This window comes from Porites lutea, chromosome 3 (genome assembly GCF_958299795.1).
Source record: "Porites lutea chromosome 3, jaPorLute2.1, whole genome shotgun sequence".
Lineage (NCBI taxonomy): Eukaryota > Metazoa > Cnidaria > Anthozoa > Scleractinia > Poritidae > Porites > Porites lutea.
The window spans coordinates 14,512,500-14,534,228 of record NC_133203.1 but is presented as its reverse complement, the minus strand read 5'-3'; the positions used below and the strand labels follow the sequence as shown (position 1 = coordinate 14,534,228).

At 40.1% G+C, this 21,729-nt stretch overlaps 1 protein-coding gene and 2 pseudogenes across 1 annotated transcript; 1 reads left to right on the top strand and 2 right to left on the bottom strand.

Annotated features, from left to right (window-relative positions):
- Nucleotides 1–211: 211 nt before the first annotated feature.
- LOC140931614 (uncharacterized) lies at nt 212–6,189 on the bottom strand. The gene is made up of 6 exons (XM_073381412.1): nt 5,467–6,189; nt 5,155–5,373; nt 4,592–4,785; nt 2,988–4,037; nt 1,404–2,406; nt 212–1,122 (listed from the first exon to the last, which is right to left on the bottom strand). The coding sequence occupies exons 1-6, from the start codon at nt 5,654–5,656 to the stop codon at nt 212–214; spliced, it is 3,567 nt and encodes a 1,188-aa protein (XP_073237513.1). The 5' UTR covers nt 5,657–6,189.
- A 1,512-nt stretch (nt 6,190–7,701) lies between these two features.
- LOC140931613 (uncharacterized) lies at nt 7,702–9,239 on the top strand (annotated as a pseudogene).
- A 1,429-nt stretch (nt 9,240–10,668) lies between these two features.
- On the bottom strand, nt 10,669–13,474 carry LOC140931612 (uncharacterized; annotated as a pseudogene).
- Between the last annotated feature and the right edge of the window lie 8,255 nt (nt 13,475–21,729).

The following is a 21,729-nucleotide window of genomic DNA, read 5'->3' as shown; positions in this document are numbered from 1 at the left end:
CTAAGTAATGATAACATAATTTTTACCTAAAGGCCAGGTCTGAAAACGAGTATGGATTTTAGTGGTCGGGTCTGAAAACGGGTGTGGAAAATGACATTTTTTGGTCTGGAGTAGGGTCAGAATTAGGAGAAACGGGCGGCACACCCCCACCAAGAATTTTCAGGAGTACCCCTCCCCCCCCGGACTAGCGTCACCTATTCAGTACACAATTTCAGCCTTGGCTTTGGCATCCACAATTACTGATGGCTTCTTTGAGCAACTTCAGGTATGGAGCTTTACGGCGAATTGGTTGATCGGGAATGTCAAGATTGAGGCCTTGACAAATCACCTGAAGCAACGAAACCTTCAAGCTCTTTAATGTGTCTTCTTCTGCCATAGCACAGATGTTGTACTGGTCAAAAACAATGGGATGTTGGAGTGTGACAGTAGCCATCACTTGGTCTCTGGACGTAGAAAAATTTATTTCATCTTCAATGGCGGTAAGGTCGGCTTCATGGGTGAGGGTCTGTTGGCGAGTTGTCGCGGAAAGGCGAGAGAAATATGAAGATATCTGCTGAGAGGTCAGAAATTCGGTTGATTTAAAAAGCCGCTCGCCATTCGAACCATGGGCACGTCTCATATCACGTGCTACAAGACTTGCGTCGACTTTCCGTCCAGTGGACTGACCAATGTTGAATTTAGCAGTGAGGTAGGCCTTCTGCTTTTCACTAAAACGGTACGCCTTCTTAGCTGGTCGCAACGCCCATCCCTCTGTTAAACGTTCTCTGGATTGTTTGTTTGCAACGCTGGTGGTTCTTAAGGTTGGCACGACACCGACACCCTCTTCTAAAACCTGCTGATAGCCAAGCTTAGCAAGATCCATAAGAGTGTGTTTTTCCAAGGACCGTATGCATTTCTCAGAGGACAGATGTTTCGTTAATGCCGAATGTCTTTGGAAAACCCTTGTACATCCACTCTCGGGGCAAGTGTATAAACCATGGTTGGTCTGACTCTCCTGTACGTCACTGGAACTCTTTCTTGTTTTGGGACACTCGTCGTCGTCAACATGCTTTTTCTCTTTATGGCCGAAAGACTTGAATTTTCCCGGAGAAAATGTAGATTCTAGCCACCTGTTTTCGGATTCTGTAAATAGGGAAATTTATAAGTGTCAAAACGACACTGGGTAAACGAATAAATTCAGTGTAGAGATAGATATTATTTTATTGTGTTTCAGTTTTAGGAGCTTTGTATGTATTGCTATATCGGTATTATTTTTTCCATTGCTCTTATTGCTTTTGAGTTGATCTCCCCGGTTACGTAGGGGTTTCTTAGCTATCCTTAAGTTTTTTTTAATGAAAATTTTAAAATAGTCGAGGGTCCCAAATACAAACAACAAAAACCAAAACTTTAAGACTGTGCGTTACCTGTTGTCGAGGTATCGGCTTTGATTTCTTTTCCTCTGCCAATGTCATATGCCCTCCATGCTTTGATACCACCTTCTGTAAACTCAAAGTTGTTGAGTTTACTGACATTGTGGATCTTCGCTGGTTCGCTGATTGGTGATGCCGTTGTGATTGCATCCAGACACGCTACGCGGACGCCATCAATTCCTCCATGTGAGACAAGAGCGTCTTTTAATTGAGTGGCATTCGTGACATCATGGCCTTCATTGATGAAAATGCGCACGTGAGCCTTACATGTGGCCGCAAGGCGATCTGCAGCTCCCTTACCGCCTTGTGGATCACTGAAATCAATGCGTCTGATCTGGACTCCTGTAGAACTCGAAACTACAGGGCACGCAAGGATCGTTGCGGACGAATGATAGCATCCAGCGTTGTCCTGCCGAAAATAGGCCTTCGTTACGTTTGGATACTCAGATTTGACAGAGCGAAGCACATCCTGCATGATTGATATCACAGAGGTACTGTCCTGACTGCATGACTGGATGATGTGAACATATCCTTGCCACTGTAACTGACTGTCAGATCTTCTATAGACCAGGGAAATGTGCCAAGATATGCCACGCTTTCCGAACCAGTCAGACTGCGATTCTCGGTACCTCTGTGGGAGAAACTTCATTGCCCAGTCGTTGACAATCAGTACTGTCTCATTGTCAAGAAGGTCAAGAAAGTCCAGTCGGGCTTGGTCTTGATTAAATGATCGTAATATGTGGCACTGCCATGAACGGATGGCAAGCTTCGATGACTGCATAATGTAAATCGCTTCTTCACGCTCGTCATCAGATGAAAAATGGCAACAGTTAATGCGACTGTCAATTTCCCTTAAAGTTTCGTTTAGCGCTTCACACTGCTCACAGATATCTTCGTGATTGTGTTGGCACTGCACCTGGTAGTCTGGATCGCTAGCATCGCTCAATGAAAACGCTACACAGTGATCTGGTATGCTAGCTTCCTTCTCCAAATGCACCTGCAAACAAATCAATTCATTGCAAAAGCAATAAGCCTCATTTAATCAACTTATTTCGGGCGATCACCTACACTCCACAACAGCGGTTCACATTTTTTGCGCCTGTATGTGCTGGCTACCCAAGTTATACGCTTTTCACACAAACTTTTTCCTACATGGGAAGGGGATATAGCGATACTCAAGCTTACCTTACCTATTGATATAATTAATTTGCCAACAAGAAGTGCATTACCCTGGGTACCAGGGTTTTTTTCCGCGCGCGTAGGGCCTGCGGGAATCCTCGGCGTCGGCCGACGGCCGAAGTCTTGAGAAAAATGCGGCTCACTGTTAAGGCTTTACAGAAACCGGAAACCAGGCAAGAAAAGTCTCTCCCAGGGTAGAAGCGCTTTGGTTCTTGTAACAAAAGACTATTTTGTTTCACTCGTTACAAATTACAATGTTTGTAAACAGTGATATCTCCTAGTATCTTATAGGTAACTAACGATTAGGCGGGAACTGAGGCGAAATGTACCTATACTTATCAATACTCCAAATTTATTAATGCATTAACCATCAAATTTTTCTGTTTGCTTAAAACATACCTTGTAGTCTCCTTTTAGATAAAGCTTAGCAGCTTTGAGGGACTCGATCATTCGTCTTTCCCAATCCATGTCACTTTCTACTTCATTTATTTGACGCACCAGTGATATCAGGTCATCAAATGCTCGTGTACCATCCGCGGCATAGTAATCGAGTCCCTGAAGAGACTTTCTTACTGACGCACTGCATTGAGACAAAATGCGCAACATCGTGCTTTGACTAAACGGCTTAAAGCCAGTCTCTTCACAGTACTGAGTATATTGACGCACGATTCGTTGAGGTATCATGGTTCTTATCACGTTGGGGACTTTAAGGACTTCACCCGTCGAAAGAGTCAACTGTTTCTGTCCGAACGGAAGATCTTGTACTAAATGTGGGCTTGTGATAAAGCACAGAAAATGATCTAACTGTTTTAGATCTACTTTTATTCTTGTTGACACCCGAGGAGGTACAGGTGCGCCACGACCAAACTGAAGGCGGTGCAGATTTGCCATAGAGTACCGGTACCTTGTTAGCCCTGGAATGAAGGTGGCTAAAATTTTAAAACCAGCAACACCAGTCATTACAGAAAGGATTTGTCGGCGGGTATCCCAGCTATCGGCGTTATTATACGCTTCTGTTAGGGCTTCTAGGTAACGCTGATCTGCTTGTGGGATATCTTCAATACCAAGCAACTTGTTCATGGAAGCTGTTGATGTCATGGCTCTCCAAATAAGGCCAGCATCTTCGGGAGAAATGGTTTTTAGCACTGCAGCTACGATGTCGCTTGATCTTCTTGTATACCTTTGTTTAGTGGATTCACTGCAACTGCTAAAGTCCAACCATTTTCTTTGAAGCGGCGTTATATTCCAAGCCACCAAGAACTCATTCAGAAGGCTACGCTGCATTTCTGCGGCTGTTGCTTGAGAGGGAACAATTTCATCGCTTTGAGTAGACGCTGTGCTCCTGGTTTCAGGGCTTAAAAAGGTCTCATCAGCAATTTCTAACTTGCTTAATGCACCAAGGACAGCACTAGAGACATCACTGTCTGCAGATGTCGACTCCTCAGTTTCCTACACATTTAAAATAAATAACAAATTAGAGAATCCTTTTAATTCCCATTACAGTTTAAACCGGTTTGCCGCATTTTTCGATTTTGTAAGGATAAGAGGATAATACAGTTTGAGAAAAAAAAAACTCATCGAAGACGCAGGTGAACAGTTTGCTCGTTTGATAGCACTTTATTTACAGCTTCCAGTTTCTTTAAATTTGATTGGGCTGAAGTTCAGCCTTTCAGCCTCGGCCGAATTCACCTTTCTCGGTCTGCCTAAAATCATTTCTTTTGGTGATTCATCTATTACAGGAACTGGCTTACGCTTAGTGGCAACCTCGACTCGACCCCAGTAATTCTCAATTGACCTTTCTTTTTCTGGCGTCTTTCCTGTGATATTGACATCTTTTTCCAGATATCACAATCGTCGTCAATGTTTGCTGTTTACAAAGAATAAGCGGGGAGGTTGCGGGGGGGGGGGGGGGGGGGGTGGGGGCGGGGGGCAGGGGTTTGAGCCAATCAATAACGGAGAAATATTTTGAGTAAATAACCTATTTTATGGGCTTATCAACATACCAGCCTTGTATCACCAGTTTCCAAGAGTCCCTCTAAATTCTTTACTTCATCCCCACTTTCCATAGGTCCTTCTAACTTCTCCTCTTCAGCTTTAGCTTCCTTAGGTCCTTCTGATCCCTTCTCTATTGCTCCAGCGCCCATTAGATGTTTTTCCTCTTCCCTCGTCAGATGTCCAAAGCAAGTCGAGCAAATAGCTAATGTGAAATAATAGTATGTTAGAAAATCCTCGATTAAGGCCCCTAGGGGTGGCTTAATAGAGATGGGGGACTTACCCCCCTGAGGGGTGGCTTAATGGAGATGGGATTCTTCTTATGGGCTCCTGAACTTGGTATCAGTTTTCCATAAAGAACTCAAATGCAATGTGGAAAAGCTCAAGCGCAGGAAGTTGAAGGTCATGCGGCCGAGGATCAAAAACAAATCCGAACTTCCAGCTGGAGAATAAACCACCCCTGGATTCCATCACTTCCTTACCCAACCGCTGTTTGTTACTAACAGAGTCAAAGCGTTCAATCGCTCATAAGAATTTCAGTAAAATTACAAGACAAAACGTAAAAATCACTTACGCGATCCAACAACAATTAGCTGGCCTGTTTCCTTCAAAATAAGTGAAGATAGTTGACTGCTTATTCTGCGTGTTCCTTTCACTTTTGCTGACTTATGTGCGATCATTGGGCTTGGAACCGAACACATAGTTTTCCCTGTTCTCCATCTTATACCATATTCCGCCCGATGACGGGGACATATAGTTATAAGGTCATGAGACACATCCGGCGAAAAAATTCCTGATTAGAAAAAACCTTCGGAATTAGAATTATATTAGGTGCTGACAGAACATCAAAACAAAGTAAAAATTCAACCACGTGTCATTTACTGACCTGCACGAGCTAGTAGCAGTTTCCTTTCACTTTCCAACGATGGATCTTCACTGAGGCCATACATTTCCAGATGTCTCGTGATGTCTCGTTCGCATTTACCAAGAGGTATACATTCGTATTGACCAGGATATTCCTGGCTAACACCGCATTTAAGATTTCCATCAACAAGAGTCGAAAAAGTACACAACATTTTTTTCTTTCCACACACTTTCGTTATAAACGCTGTAGGTTATACCATGTGTCGATTATGCAATGCAGTTTTTTTTAGATTTCGACATACTGTACAGAATTAGGTGATTACGTGTACACGGGAAAGATTGCGTGAGCGGCTGCAGAGTAATTTATTCAAATCATCATACACGTAACTTGACACCAAGTTAGGAGAACCAACATTTGGCGCCGAAATCTTTTTACGGACGTACACTACAGATTACAATTTTCAGTTAGTCGCTAGTTTTAAGTCATTTTATTCAGGTAACCTTAAGAGCCTTACATCACGAGAAAGATATGAACACTTGCTAACACTGTGACTGGGTGGAGGGTATTACAGTAGTTTCTACAAATCCTGGACGAACGTCGAAAACCAATATTCGTGTTTCGTAATCTCAAAGCTTAGAGGTGGATGTCTGTTGAGGACCCTGCAGGAAGGTGTGTTCACCATTATTGTAAATGTTTGCTTTGAAATACTTGCATCTTAATGCCTTTTAGCTTTGAGCACGAACAATCTCTTTTATTTGGGAAACAATTATTACGGTCCGCTTAGTGTTTGTTTGCGGTCTTGATACCCGCTTTAATTCCATTTTGTTGAGAGGTCCGGATTTACAATAGTTTTGACTTGGGTTTCATAGTTCATTTTTATCTAAGTAACTTTTTTTTTCTGACATAGTTTGCAATGGGGTTTTGAAGTTGACAGAAATGATTGATAGACCTGATACTTCAGTACCGGGAATTCACCCGATCAAAATTTGTGAGCAATTGCATTATTTTTTTGGCCCATCACTCTTTTTTATTTTTTTCCTTGTTTTAGATTATTCGACGAACAATTACGCTTTTGTAGCTTCCCAGGTACCAATAATTGATTAGATAACAGAATTTTCATCAATTTTTTGCGCTTTGATGTGCTAGCTATAACTTCCATGTGATTTTCTCCTCGATTTGCATATGTTTTCCTTTGTTTACATTCCCGTTCTTGTCGCGGACAGGCGACTTGGGGGACACAAGTTAAAATTTTATTTCTCGCAAGCGTTTAAATTCGCAGAGCTAAAACTTCAAGTGTAGTTAAAAGAATAACAGGTTTTTCGTTTGGTATAGTAGTTTTTTCAATTTGTGACATACCAGGATCGACTTTTGACGGTTGAAGTTGGGCGTTATTTTTACGGCCAAAGCAACACACAATCAGAGCGCACACAATAAAAGCCAGAAACTATATTAAAATAGTAATTTTACAAGACCTTTTTATGCGGTCTTAAAGCTGTGGATGTCTGCTAAATGCATGAGCAATATCAAGTGAATAGGAGCTTTTGCGCGCTTGTACTGTTTCGTTGAAATCTGTTGAAATTTGCACCCATTTTCTGAATTAAAAAATGTATTTTTTGCGAATTTTCGAACTTTTCTAAAATTCTCAGAATGTAAAGCGCTTGGGAATTTCTTAATATCATTTCTTGAAAGAGTTCCCCTAAAGGGATGTTTGGGTGGTATCAGCCAAAATTGGAATTTTTGGAACTGATTTGAGATTCTCGATATTTTCCGACATTGGCTCTTAATGTATGACGTTCATGCTAAGACAGCTCCTAAAAGTCTTCTCGATAAGTTTGGGAAAATCAATACAAAACATCATTATAATACGCGATTGTCTGCAAAAGAATGCTTCTCTGTCAAATTCTCTAGAACTGAAAAAAATGAAAAAATCTTTTACTAGAATTGGTGTGTCTATTTGGAATTCTATTCCACTTTCTGTTAAGACTCTCAACGTTTCTAATTTTCGTAAAAAAATTAAATCACTACTCCTTAATGTTCTAGGTAATGAAGATAATTATTTGAATGTTAATTATTTAATAGAATATTTTGTGAAGTTAACCTGATATGTTGTATTCTTGGCTTGCACTCACGTGACTTCCGGTACAACTTGCTATTTCCGTCCGCCATGTTGGTGTTCCAAATACCAATATGGCGGACGGGTGCTAGTCACCAACACGTATATTAAGTCGCGATTTTTTCCAGTTTCGCCTCCTCAAAATGCCAATGTGCCTGATTGTGGGGTGTTCTAGAAAAAGCGGTGGAGCTAGGGGAATCCGCTTGTGTCGAGTTCCAGCAGTTGTGACGAATCAGGGCCCAGAAGTTGAAGAACTAAGCATTGAGCGAAGACGACGATGGATCTCAGCGATAAGCCGCGATGATCTCACAGAGAAAATCTTAAATAACGATAGGGTTTGTGATCAACATTTTCATTCCGGAACCGCAGCTCCTTTGTGGGATCGACACAATATCGACTGGGTTCCTACTCTTAATTTAGGCCATAGCAAATCGGTGAAGCGAAGGGAACAAAATGAAGCCCAAGAAGCTCGAGCGGAGAGGTCGAAGGAAAGGCGAAAACGACAGGCGGAATTGCAAGAACAAGAACGTTTACTGAAGCTACAGAAATTAAACGAGCCTGGAGTCCCCCTTGCCGACTTTGCCTCTGAGATTGTTGAGATTGAAAGCTTGAATACTTCAGAGGCAGAGCAAGTTCAAGAGGAGACAGTAGACTTGCAACCAGACAAGCAAGTAACACATGACTGCTCTACACAAACAGAGGCTTTTGATCATTTATATCGGTCTGTGGCATCTCTCTCTGTTAAGGACTGTCCACGCACTGATGCTTCTACTCAAACAGAAGAGTTTGACTACTTGTTTACCCATTCATCGATGAGCAAGCCTTTCGATCAGAATTATTTTAGGGATGATAACGCGAAAGTGTCATTCTACACAGGCCTGCCAACATACGAAGTGCTGGAAGCCACTTTTATTCATGTTTCACCTTTTGTCAAACGCCGAACTCAGTGCCTCTCTTTATTTCAAGAGATGATCATGGTTCTCATGAAATTAAGACTAAATGTTCCACACCAAGACTTGGCCTATAGATTTGGAGTATCCCAGTCAACAGTGTCCAGGACATTTGCACACTGGCTGTTCATTATGGATGTGCGGCTGTCCCCACTGATTAGGTGGCCTGAGAGAGAAGAGCTTTGGAGGACCATGCCTCAGTGTTTTAAGTTTTCCTTTGGTACGAAGACAACTGTCATCATTGACTGTTTTGAGGTGTTTTGTGTAAAACCAACAAACCTCCTAGCCAGAGCACAAACATTCAGCTCTTACAAGCATCACAATACAGTGAAGGTCCTTATTGGCATCACCCCCCAAGGTTGCATTTCATTTGTCTCTTTTCATTTGTTCCTGGAGATTTAGTTATGGCTGACAGGGGGTTCACTATTCAGGATGGTGTTGCCCTAAAGCACGCACAACTTGTGATTCCAGCGTTTACGAAAGGGAAAGAGCAATTAGACCCTATTGATGTTGAAAGGACAAGGGGTATTGCACATGTCAGGATTCACGTTGAGCGAGTGATTGGACTTTTACGTAGAAAGTACACTATTTTAGAGAACACCTTGACAGTTGATCTTTTGACATGTAATCCTCATGGGAATCCAGAGGTCCAAGTACCTATGATTGACCGAATTATCAGAGTTTGCTCTGGACTTGTCAACCTGTGTGGCCCCATTGTTCCATTTGATTAGTTTTGTGTCCATAAAATACACGGGGGTGGGGTGGGGGGGGGGTACTAAGGTATGTTTTTGTGGGTATGTGCCACCCGGGTGTCCAAAGAAGCACCCTGTTTTAGAGAGAATTAACATTCAAAATTTTTTAACATCCCCTTCTGGCTGCTGGTAATTTGAAATTTCTGCAGGTTCGAAATACTAAACCCCATTTATCTAGGAAACATCTCTAAAATGGGTGCGCAAAATCACAACCCCATTGGGCGGCATATACTCGTTAAGGTATTTTGGGGAATTCCCAGAGAGAATACATCATAGGAACCCTGCTTTCAATGCTGTACATGTATGTAAAAGCCCTTCCCCTCTCAACAGCACCCCCATCTCTTTATAGAGCCATATTCTATGGTAGTATTTTGGGGGTGGCTGTGGAAAGATGATTTGATTATGAATTGAAGTCATGACACAAACAAGCGAATGTACAGCCACTGCTTTTAACATAGGATAGTTATGGATATAAAATTATAGTTCACTGCTAAAAGTTCTCAATTCAAATGGTTTGACTTTAAAAATGGATTGCATTACATAGTGTTCATATACGTGGATACATTGCCCTGGCAAAAATGGTGGTGTGTGGGAAATATTTAAGCAATGATAGGTGATAATATTTTCAATAATTGAAAAGATTACCACCTAGCATTACTTAATCTGAACAATAATCCGAACAATAATTGTTTGGAACACTTAAATGTGGTGACATGTTTCCCAAAGAAATTTGATTTTAGATTGTATGGAAAAAATAAGACATCAATTTGTCATAGGATTGGAGTCCCCTCTTAAGGTTCCTCTTGGTACCAGTTCATTAAATGCATTATACATACAGATTGTGCAATTAAAAAACAGCCAGTTCTAATTAATAGGTACGGTAGAGTGCACATTTAAAATGGGACCAACAGACAAATGTAAGATTCTCCTGTACAGTTGTTGTTTATTGGTAAAAAAAGATGTTGAAATTTTTAACAACTATACAAAATGAACTCAAGTGAAATGTTCAGATTTACACCCCTCAAGGGCTGCTAAGGTTCATTAGTGATCAGCATCAATTTTCTCCTTGTAATATATTTTCTTATTTAGAAAAAAGTTTATGAGAATTAAGGATATGATCATCCAAAAAGAATTATTTTGATGTTTTAGCAGCTTCCACTCATAGTGTTAATTAAAGGTTTGGTTTCTTGTACCACAGTTACAAGCTTTCTTGCCTGTTGCAAGGTGCACAGCGAGCCAATCAAAATTAAGAATTTGTTATAAATATGATTAGCTTGTTTTTGTCTTGAGAACCTAATTAAAAGTCACAATGTGATACATGTAGTTTTCATGAAGCTCAATAAACCTTTTATGCTAAAACCTTGTGCTCAGTGAAAAGCCAGGGCTTTAATAATTAAATCACCTATATTTAAAAAGATGGAAATTGTGTCATCGCACCAGCTCTAAGACAGGTCACTAAGTGTAGGCGCATTTTGGCAATGTCATAAGTCATGTCTTGTGGTGTAGATCCTAAAACAAGACTTGTTGCAAAAGCAATGGCGAATACCCCGCAATCACTGCCATTTGTTTGCTGTTGGCAAGGGGCATACTCTAGTTTCTGAAAGCTGTCTGCTAATAGGTCTTTGACCTGATCTTCGACTTCTTGTGAGATTATGTCATGATAAAGACTATCAAAAAGTTTGACTGTTCCGGGGGGACATCCTATTGAGCTGACACACACCCAGTGATCTTGTCCTGTATGCAATAACTGCACAAATTCACCAGAAACTACGCTAAAATTTCGCACTGGACCTAACGTAGGACGTTGAAAACCTTCAATCAGAGGGTTTATTTTCTGCAAAAGTACCTGTGCACTATGGATAATTGCACCATCAAGCCAACATGTGGGGACATAATCAGCTGATAATCTTGTTCATCAAGATTTCTAAGTGAACGATGTCTTTCAGATTCACAAGTTGTAACCATGGTAATTTCAATGTCATCAGCACTTTCCCCTTCACTGTCAGAATCTTGTGCACTGTACATGTCAAGTTCAATGAACTCAGGTTCACTATCATGGGATTGAGAAGAACAAGTGGTAGTTGTAACTGGGTTTTCCTGACCAGTTGATACTGGAACTGCAGAACTGTCATGAAATGGCTTTGCATTGCTTTTCTTGCAGTTGGTGCATTTCCAGGTGGTCTTGCTGTTGTTCGGCATTTTCTTGTAACCGAGGCATGTCAAGTGAAAAAATTTTCCACTTTGACAATCTTTGCTGTGGCACTCAAGTAATTTGTCAGATTGTTGTGGCACTGCTTGGCAAATACAAACAATGTCAAGAGATAAAGCGCGGCCCATTATTTCTGAAAAATTTTTCTTCATTTTTCTCAAACGCTTAAACTGTGGGAGCCTGCAGCAGTGTGGGCAATACCACCCCTTGGGAAGTGGGGTTGAAATGGCCAAACAAGATAGATGAAATTCAACAAATGGGCATTGAGGGTTCCCACAGTGTTTCCATCTGATGGCATTCTGCAAAAGCATATTCCAGCACTTGCTTGTGGCATCTCATCAGACATATCGCACTTTCTTGAGTACCATCTGCCTAAAATTTCAGGCAAAATACATGTTCTCCAGAAAGTGGTAAGTTTTGGCAAAACAGCATTCATATGACCATGGTCAGGGTAAATTCTTTCTTTCCCAATTGTAGCACGATGGGAACTGTCAAAGGCGCAAACAACAAAGTCATTGTACTTTCTTTCTGGTAATGTAAAAAGCTGTTGTTGGACTTGAAAAAAGTAGTTGTGGCTTCGCTTCAGCTGGAATTTGCCCGCTACCTTTTCCAGACAGGAATTCTTTTTCAACACATAACTATCAAAGTCACACCTGTCAATACATAAAGGACATTTTACTTCACCACATCCCAGTCCACAGCATGAGCAAGATACCAGAAAGTCTGGAGTAGCATGAATCCAAGGATACTCTCGGTTGATAACTAACCCACACTGAGAGAGTTTAAAGTCAACATGACTCTTAATCATTTCTGCTTCATAGGCTTTAATCGCATCAGCTTCGTGTTTGCACCCATAAATCACTGCCTTTGTGTTAACTTTAAACAAATTTGGATAACAGATTGACTTAATCAGTGTTTGTGATGGCTGAGCTGAGTTTGTCCGGCAGACTGCTCCACTCACTGATGCACCAATACGACCCGCTCTATGTCGAAAAAATGCTGACCCCTTTGCCTGGTTTTGTGTGTCTCTCTCAATTTGCAAAATTTCTTCACTTGACAAACAAATTTCTACACTAAAGCATTTCTTTAGTAAGTCAGTATATGACAGCTTTAAATTCTCGTCGTCAAAAAGGTCTGGGATTGTTGGGATACTTCTACTTTGTGACACAAACTGGCTAGAGTAAGGCTCGATGAGGCTCAAAGCCACCGGTTTAATTCTCGATTTGTTTAGATTTGCATAGAAGTTGTCCATTTCAGTCTGCGTGGGAACTTGAACGGTCACTTTTCTTCCACTGCCTGTAGAGGATGTTGCTGGGGGTTCTCTGTTTTCGCCTAAGTTTTCAATTTTCTCATCCAAATCTGCTTTCAGTTTTCTGGCAGAGGTTAAATTTATGAACCGCATTTTAGCATAAGGAACTTCTTTTACAAATGAGGGTAATAACCACGTACATTTCACTTCGGTGCAGGACAATTTACCGCGAATTCTTGTCCATGCCTCAATGTAAAATAACACGCTTGCTACGTGTGAGCATGATTCTGCAAGCCCTGCTTTGCATCCTAAGCAATGAGCTGATTCGACTGTTCCATCTTTCTCGGCTATGACCCAAACAGAGATCAGAGGGTCATTCATTCGCTGTGAATGTCTCACTTTTCCTGCGACAACGTGCTTTCCGGAGACAATGCAACCTTGAATACTCGTAATGAATCCTGAGACCATGAAGTTGTAGGCCTCCAAACTCTTGCATGTCTTAAACTGCTGTTTGGTGTAAAACCTCGTTTCCAGAACCAGGTAGCTTAGCAAATCCGTCGCTTCGATCGGAGGAAGGCACTCAGAGTTGAACTGTTCATCGGGAATAGTGACCGGATCCACTCCAACCTCGGCAATTTTTTCTAGATATCTTCGTTTTACGTGGTCGTCTAGTTTTCTGCAATACTCAGATAATATTGGAATTTTACTGCAAAGCTCATCGATTGAAGGAACATGTCCCTTTTCCGCAGAATCCATTGTAATTTCGAGTAATTGCACAGCGATGGCATATAAACATATGTAAATTTCACCCGCGGTGGAACACCAACATGGCGGATACCCAAATATGGAAACATCTGTGACGTCACGTGCAAGCCAAGAATATACCTCCAGTTGTAATTTTAGTCTTTTTAAAATAACAAAATCCCTTGTACTTGAATTTATATGTAAGGTGTTTCTTTCTGTATGTTTTTGTATTTTTTCTTTTCTTTTTTTCTTATGTAATTTAATAACGCCTTTAGTTAAAGTCTTGTCCTGCCTAGATTAGCATTATAGCTATTTGCAGGACATAAAGTATTGTAAACTTTATATTTCTTTTTATAAATACATTGTTGTTCGTAGCGGATCTGTGATAGCCGCGACTAACAACACATTTCGCCACTGTGTTGCTCTGACTTGTTCAAGCGTCTGAACCGAATGATGACGTCACGAAAATCTTATTATATTAGTCTGAATCGCAATGCATTGTTCGAAGACGTTCACTCCTTCTCTGCATGTTCTGCGAATCCAACTTGCTGAGAACGCCCAGCTCCGTTTTGGCTACGTTCGCAAGGAAAGTGTAAGTCGTTATTATACTATGAAAATGTGGAAGTCTTCATATGCTGGTAAAGACGGTCAAAAGACAATTTAATTTCATGATCAAAAGATTTAATTCTTGTGCGAAATTGTCACGGATTTACACAACTGTAAGACATATTTTCAGTGTATCAGTTTGAGAAAAACGACTCGTTAAATTGTTTCCCTTTGGTTTGCTTATTAGTTCGAAACTGATTTTGGAGGAAAGGCAAACGAAAATAACTTTTTAAATCTGATCTCTGATCTTAAATTCAGAGATAATCGGTCGGGAAAACTTCTCAACGAAACATCTCATGTCTGGTCTTCACGCTGAGTGTAAATAAACATGACAGCTGTGTTATCTCGACAAATTATCTTTTAGTTTGATTGAATTTTGTATCAAACGAAATGACAGCAGAAATACAATGTATGTCTTTGATTTTAAAACATGTTGGTTAAATTTTTACGTCAATCCCGCTTTTGATTGAATGCTATCTATGGAAAACTTGTATTTCTGTGTGTTTACTGCATAAATTGGAAGGTCGGTTAAAACACAGGGGCACCCAACAACAATTTTCGGAAAATATCTGTTCGGAAGACGATTTGAGATCTAGAATTTTCTGAACGTTTTTTGCAAAATTTCTTGCTAGTCTGCCACTCCTAGGATTTTCGAACATCTAAAAAATGGTATAACTGCCCATTTTTTGCCCATAATAGCGAATGCTGAATTACTTCAAAAAGACATTTCTTAAAAGAATCTTCGAGAACTTCGCTTTGGCCTTATCTACATGTTTTTTGCTTATAGGCCTGGTTTAGACGCCGAACTTTTCGTGAGCCGAACCTAATTCGAATTAAGGCCGACCCAAATTATTTAGACCGGCTGAATTGATTCAGACGCCGATCTTAATTGCAGCTGAACTAAGTTAAAAGGCGGAAAATACTCATTTCGGTCAAACTGCTTACAAAATACGTTATAATAATTTATGCGTTAAGTTCGGTACATGAAAAGTTCGGCGTCTGAATCAAAGGCGTTCCTAACTGATTCAGACGCCGAACTTTTTCATGAACTTAATTCAACGTATTAGGTTCGGCTAATGAAAAGTTCGGCCTCTGAACCGGGCCTTACTGCGAATGAAGAGAAAAAGCGCCGGAATGGGGTTAAGAGAACTACTTTCAAAGAATGTACCTTAATATAAACCTTTTTTTTTAATCGATTTATCTAGGGATGATAGAAGTGTGACTCTGTTATTACCGGGGAAAATGCAAATCCTCTAAGTTAAATACAGTCATTTTTCGTTTACCTTAATTTCAACAGCCTGTTGACTCAGGACCTCTTGCTTGATCAATTGCTGGTTTTCAGTGTCACGCCATTCAAAATAGATTAAAATAAAAATCAAAACCGTTCAATAGATGAAGTCCAGAATCTAGGAAATGAAAAGAGGTACATATATACAAAGACCCTCGCCAAGATTCTGGTCAGAGGAATATTTGCATTGGTATACGAGATATCCGAAGAGATGTCTTACCCAAACTTATAGAGATTTGTATGGAGACGCCATGCCGGTGCTCACCTGGGTGAACTCCAGCATTGCGGACGGAAACAAACAGAAACATCTGTTACCGATTTTTGCTACAAAAGCGTGAATTTATTCTTCGAGAAACTCATAAACATTAACGTAATACTTTTTCTAATACATGAACTGTTTAGATAGCAAAAATTTCCGGAAATAAGTCATTTTTTAACCTACATGACGGCTCTAAATGCCGCGTCACGCAAAAGCTTAGAAATTCAAGCGTACTCTATCACAAAACAAAAAACTCTTTTGAAGCGAAAATTTGTATGAAAATTAGTTTTCAGCAGCTCTAATACATCGTGAAAGTAAAATCTCGGTAGGATCGATAGTTTTTGAGTTTGAATTTTAGTGACGTCATGTGAAAACCAATTGCAACAATAGATTAAGTTGCTAATTGAAGAGAATACACGCACTAGTATCTATATAATATTTCTGGAACATCTCTTCAATCTCTGAGTTCGACCCGAGGAAAGTCTTTAAGATCACCTTCAGCAATTTTAAACATGTTAAAAAGACTCAGTTCAAATTGTGCATAACTTTAAGCACAGGCTACCCAATATAAGACATAGAGCAGTTCGTAGAAATGAGCAACGAACCACAAAGGAACGAAAATTTCAAGAAACTGAACTATAAGGCTTTGAGTGAAAAAAAATTAGTGTTTTGGATTGGTGGTCGCTTATCGGAGTTGGTCGCTTACGAGAGGTGATCGCATATGCATGAAGGTTCATCTATAGGTCACATGTTCTCCTACAGGGCTGACCAGTATTTTTTGCCTTAGTTTACACTAACTTGGATAATCCAAACTTATAAGTGCACAATGATGCAGACAGGGCTGATCAAGAAGCGACCACCATTTTTGTTCCGGAACAAAAAGTAAACAGAATGTTACAAATTAAATATCCTCATTCTAGGGATAAATGCTTAAGTGCTGTCAGGAGCTTATAAGCTGGGCTCCTAGTGCACTGACGCTTGAAACTTCTTAATAGAGACAAAAGTAGTTATCTTCCTAATACATAGAAAGGTTTAAATGACTTCATGCGTCTGTCGTAAGTCAGTAGGCTTGGTCCCATTAGCGCAATTGAAAACCATTCATAAGACGCGAACTATGAAGTTTAAAAGCCAACTTATCCGAATTACGTTTTTCGCTACTGTCAGTCAAAATTACGATCACAAGGAACCCTTGAAACATGGAAGCTCACAAAATGGATTGAAACCACTAATCACACATCATGGCAAACCGTGGCCTTTTCAAATTTAAGTTCAAGGAAGAAAACTTCTCTTAACTGAGTTGATTGACGTCAGCAGAGAACACAAACGTTAGTTGGCTTTTGAACCTGGCGTGTTATTGAAAGCCACAGTACAACCTTGCCAATGTTCCGTTTTATTGACACCACCTGTGCTTCCACGGTTGCTGTAACTTTGTTTTTATTAATGAACAGTTATAGCGAATTCCAGCTATAACACGTTCTCTTATTGGTTAAAAAAGGGTGCTTTATGAGGGTATAAAAGACGGAGCAAAAGATGTGACATCATCTGCTAATAGTTTGTTTTGAAAATTAGAAAGTAATGCTGAGGAATTTAAAGGATTCTTTATCATGAAACACATAAAGAGGCCTTGACTGAGCTCTGTTTGACCGGTTACGTCTCGTGTTTAGCCCTACACTTTTCTGTTAATAATTTACATTTGTTTTTGCTAGAAAGAAAAACAGAAGGAAAATGCAATTATCTTGAATAACATGTGGGTTTTGTTACTATTTAAATGAAGTTTGCGAGTTGTATAAGACTATACTCATTATAGCGGGGCTCCCGCGCGCGCGAGCGCGCGTGGGACAGAGCCCCATACTCATGGAATATGGTCAACCTCTTTTCGCTTGGTTGTCACGTGACTGACCGAGCGTAGGTACGTACGTACGCGTCTACAGATTGTACGGGTAGGGTAGGGGAGACTATCAAAAGGAAGGGAGGGGTGTCTCAGGCGTGTCTTGGCAAGTCCTCATCTTTTATATATGACACTCACAATATGGTCAATTGACAGCTGTCAAAACAGGATAGCCACTGACCAGTATCCCATGACCATATCGCGTGCTCATGTGTCAACTCATCGAGGTGACGTGTTTTATTTGGAAGCTGTCCGCTGACCAGTTAATCGTTTTACTAGATCGCGAACAATGTTCAATCTCATACTTTTTAGCTAGTTTGGGATCGGAGCACAGGAAAACTGATACACATATTGGACATCAATGTTGTGATCAATTGACAGCTGTCAAAACCAGGTATCCGCTGACCAGTATCACTTGAGCGAATCGCGGGCTCAGGTGTCGACCCATCGAGGTCAAGTATTTTTTGAAGTTATCCGCTGACAAGGTACTGGTTTTCAAATGATCGCAGGTTCAAGTTTAATTTTTTTTTTTTAATTCATATGAAATATGTTGTGTTTATGTGCCGCACAATTAAAATGGTGATTTCAAACTGACCTCGGACGCAAAATTCAGTCAGCTGCTACAGGCAGGGAAGACAGTCGCTTTTGACTTTTGTCACCATGTTCACGCGTTGGTCACGTTCTACGTCCAATTTTTATGCTCTGATTGGTCAAAATTTGACAGGTGAGTTCATGCGGAAAATTTAGGCAGCATCTTGAATCTTGTTTACTTTGACAGCTGAAGCTGACAGAGTTTTGTGTCAACTTGTAATGTTTTTAACTGTCTTTTTCCACTGGATGTACAAAATGAAATTCAGCTGCTATCGGAAGTCTTCTGTTATTCATGGCTAGTTTGTTTATTGGGTTTTTGGTTGACAAATACGTCACTTGTCAAAGTTGGAAATCCGATTTCGGATGGCATCGTTTTCGTTTTCACCTTGCTTAATGCGTAAGAGGGTTTGAAAGTCTGAAGCGATACTGGCCTTACTTGATACCTTTGAGGAGCTGCATCTCGAGTAGTAAGCTATTGTATTTGATGTTTGTTTTTTATTTCTAATTAAATGAAGTCGAGCGTAGTTTATGCGGCTATTTTGTTTAGGCACGTTTGTAAGATTTGAGACAATGATCTGACCGAGTATCAGGTTTATATAAGCTTACAGATCTTTAAAAAGCCTTAAGACATTTTCTCACCGCAAATAGAAAGAGCACGTTCCAAAGAGTTTTTCGTTATAATTCTGGCTGTAAAAGAAGCTTTGAGCGTTTTCTTGCCTCGAGTTTGTCTTTGAAAAAAGCAAACACCGGGAAGCCGGCTTAAAACAAAAACTTCAGCTTTAAGCTCGAACGAAGACTCGGAATTTTTAGAGACACTTTAATACTTTTCTTCCTGAAATGAAAATTGTCGTCTCTGTATATGTTTCACCGAATTTTATTTCTTTTATTGATTATTAGTAGTCTCTCTTGTAATTTTAATCGCTGTGCCGATTGTTTTCAGTCGTTCAGTAAACAACGCTTCCCAGAGTACTCAAAATGCCACGCGTTTAACCATTTTAAATAAAAAATAGACATAATAAATTCTTTATTATATTGGAGCTTATTACCTGTGTTAATGTTCATTCAAACACTCGCCACAGCTATCACTGCAAAAGTCAGAACCGTCTGGCCGTATAGGTGATTTTGGAAATTTTTTTAACGGTTTAGTTAAAGCCCACGCGTGCTTCGATCGTCCTGAATTTTGAATGATAGCAATTTGTATTGCAAAACTGTCAAATACTGCATTCTGTTGTCCGAGGTCTGTATGATAAAAACAGTGCCTCATAGTACTGTTTCACCTCAGATGTGATGTATAAATGATATATAAGGTTGGTTTACGCGAACCCAGATTTGTTGGCAATATTTTGTAAAGTAAACTTGTCGAACGCAAAAAATTCGGCCGGAACTTTTTTCCAGGCCTAATTAACCTACGGTGATCAAGAGCCATTATGGCTCTTAAAAAATGTGATCGAAGACGATTGCCCGTTTTTGGGTGTACATATAAGGCCATCAACTCGATCTAAGATTTGGTTCACTCTGGGGTTGTTTGCAAATTATTTTTGTCTAAAATCACTTAGCCTCTCCCTGAAAAGTCACATGAATGTGCTCTAAAGTTAACTGAATTGTGGAATACAAGTTTATCGTTTGATTTAAATTATAAGTTTATTAATGGGAGCCTCGCTTTTAGCCCTGGCTAAATCTATATATTATAGCGTATTCACATGACGTCACGGCGGCCATATTGCCGTTCCAAAACAATGAAACGGCGGCCATATTGGTGTTCCAAATAAATCATGTGGGAGTTAAAGGAACAGTATCCCATTACTGCGCGTGCACCAAACTTTGATTTTTGGACAGGATGTCGCGAAATCAAAAGATGCGAGGAGAGTAAGAGAATCTTGAAAAATCCGTTTGCATCGCGCTTGGCCGGGTTCAACACGACACTAAAACTTCTCAGGATTATAGATCAATGATATATTGTTCCTGTTAAGTTTCTATTTGGGCAAAATCTGGATTTTTTGGCGTTACTTTTATTACCGTTGGCCGGAGGACCAAAAGATTTGAAGCACTTTGATGCCGATTGAAGGCTTATTTCTTCTGCTAGCTTCCACACAAGCTCAGATAATTGTGAAAGGAATACGCAGAAATCAAACAGCAACAATAAAGACTGCAAGAAAGAAACCGTTGAGACATTGATGTGACTGAGGAGATCTTGCGGAGGGGAGCTTCGTGATGCAGACCGTCGTTTTGCAACGACGCGTCAGTAAACTTTTCAATGAATCTCCCTAAGGCCGACAAAATCGAACAAACAGGCGCTACACGTTTTGAAAAACTAGTAACATGAATCATAATATCATTCTTGACTAACCTTTGTGATGATTCATAGCGTTGAGATTGCATTTTTATTTATGTCTCTCAAACGTTTGAGGCTAGAACGCGAGCAAATCAGGCAGATATTACTGGACTTGGAGCGATTGACCTCTGACACGAGTTTCAGATTAGAAAATATGTTTTTATAGCGAGCGGAACGAGATTTTCGGGTCGCGAGGCGGCCAAGCTAGCGATAAAATCGCGATGAGTCTTCGAACCGCGAGCCAAATTTTTATATAAGACGAAAGAATTCTTCGAAAGTCTAAAATATTACTTGAGAATATAATCAACAAATCTCTGTCGGCGGTGCGGTCCGGAAGGAAATCTTGTCGAGTCAATTTGACAGTTCTATTAGTCAGGTCTCTTAGGGTCAGGATCGTTACAGAGTTGACAAAAGCACCAAACTTTGCACAGCGATAGCTTATTGCAGTACCATGAATATTAGAGGGGGTGCCCACTGCAAATATGCCACTGAAGCGTGCTAAACAGGATTTAATTATTGGAAATTTCACCTGCTGGGGTCCCTGTGGTGTTTTGATTGAAAATTGTTATGTAATACCTTAAATCACTCTGAATTCTATTCTCAGGTTGTAAACAACAATTTCACTCGAACATCTGGCATTCCCATCCATTTTTGCTTATTGATTGTATTATTAAGTTGATTATTACTGTGCCCTTAAAGCAAGTCCACAGTCCGCCCACATTTTCATAAGTCATTTCTAAGATGGCCTCGTCTTTGCTTCATAACTTGCAAGTACTCAGCTTCTGGGGTCTCTTCTCCTTTTCTAATGTATTTCAATTAGAGGAGGACTTATTGTGTGGCTTAAGCCTTATTTATCAAGTATTACTTGTCATTACATGTCACTTTAAGCTGAAGAAAGCAAACAAAATTTCAGAAAAAAGAAATTGTCAAAGAGTCTGTTGTATCACATATTATCAGGGATTTATGACAGCTATTCATGAAGAGCAAATAAAGAAATGACAGAACCCAAAATAGTTCTTTCCTAGGGAGGTAATTAATTTTTCAGCTTAACATAGGCCTGGATGCCTTTCACTCTCTCTTTATCCCGTTATCTGCTGGACGCAAGTGCATGTTTTGACAGAGAAGCAAGCACCGTGGCACAAGTCATATCATTTACAATTTCCGCAGTTTGTCTAAGCTTTACAAAGTAAAAACAAACAAAAAAGAATTGGGTCTCATAAACGAAAAAAAGAAACAAGTTAGCCCAAACTTCAAAAAACAGCACAGTTTATCATGAAGCCTCTACATGTGGCACTGAAGCACT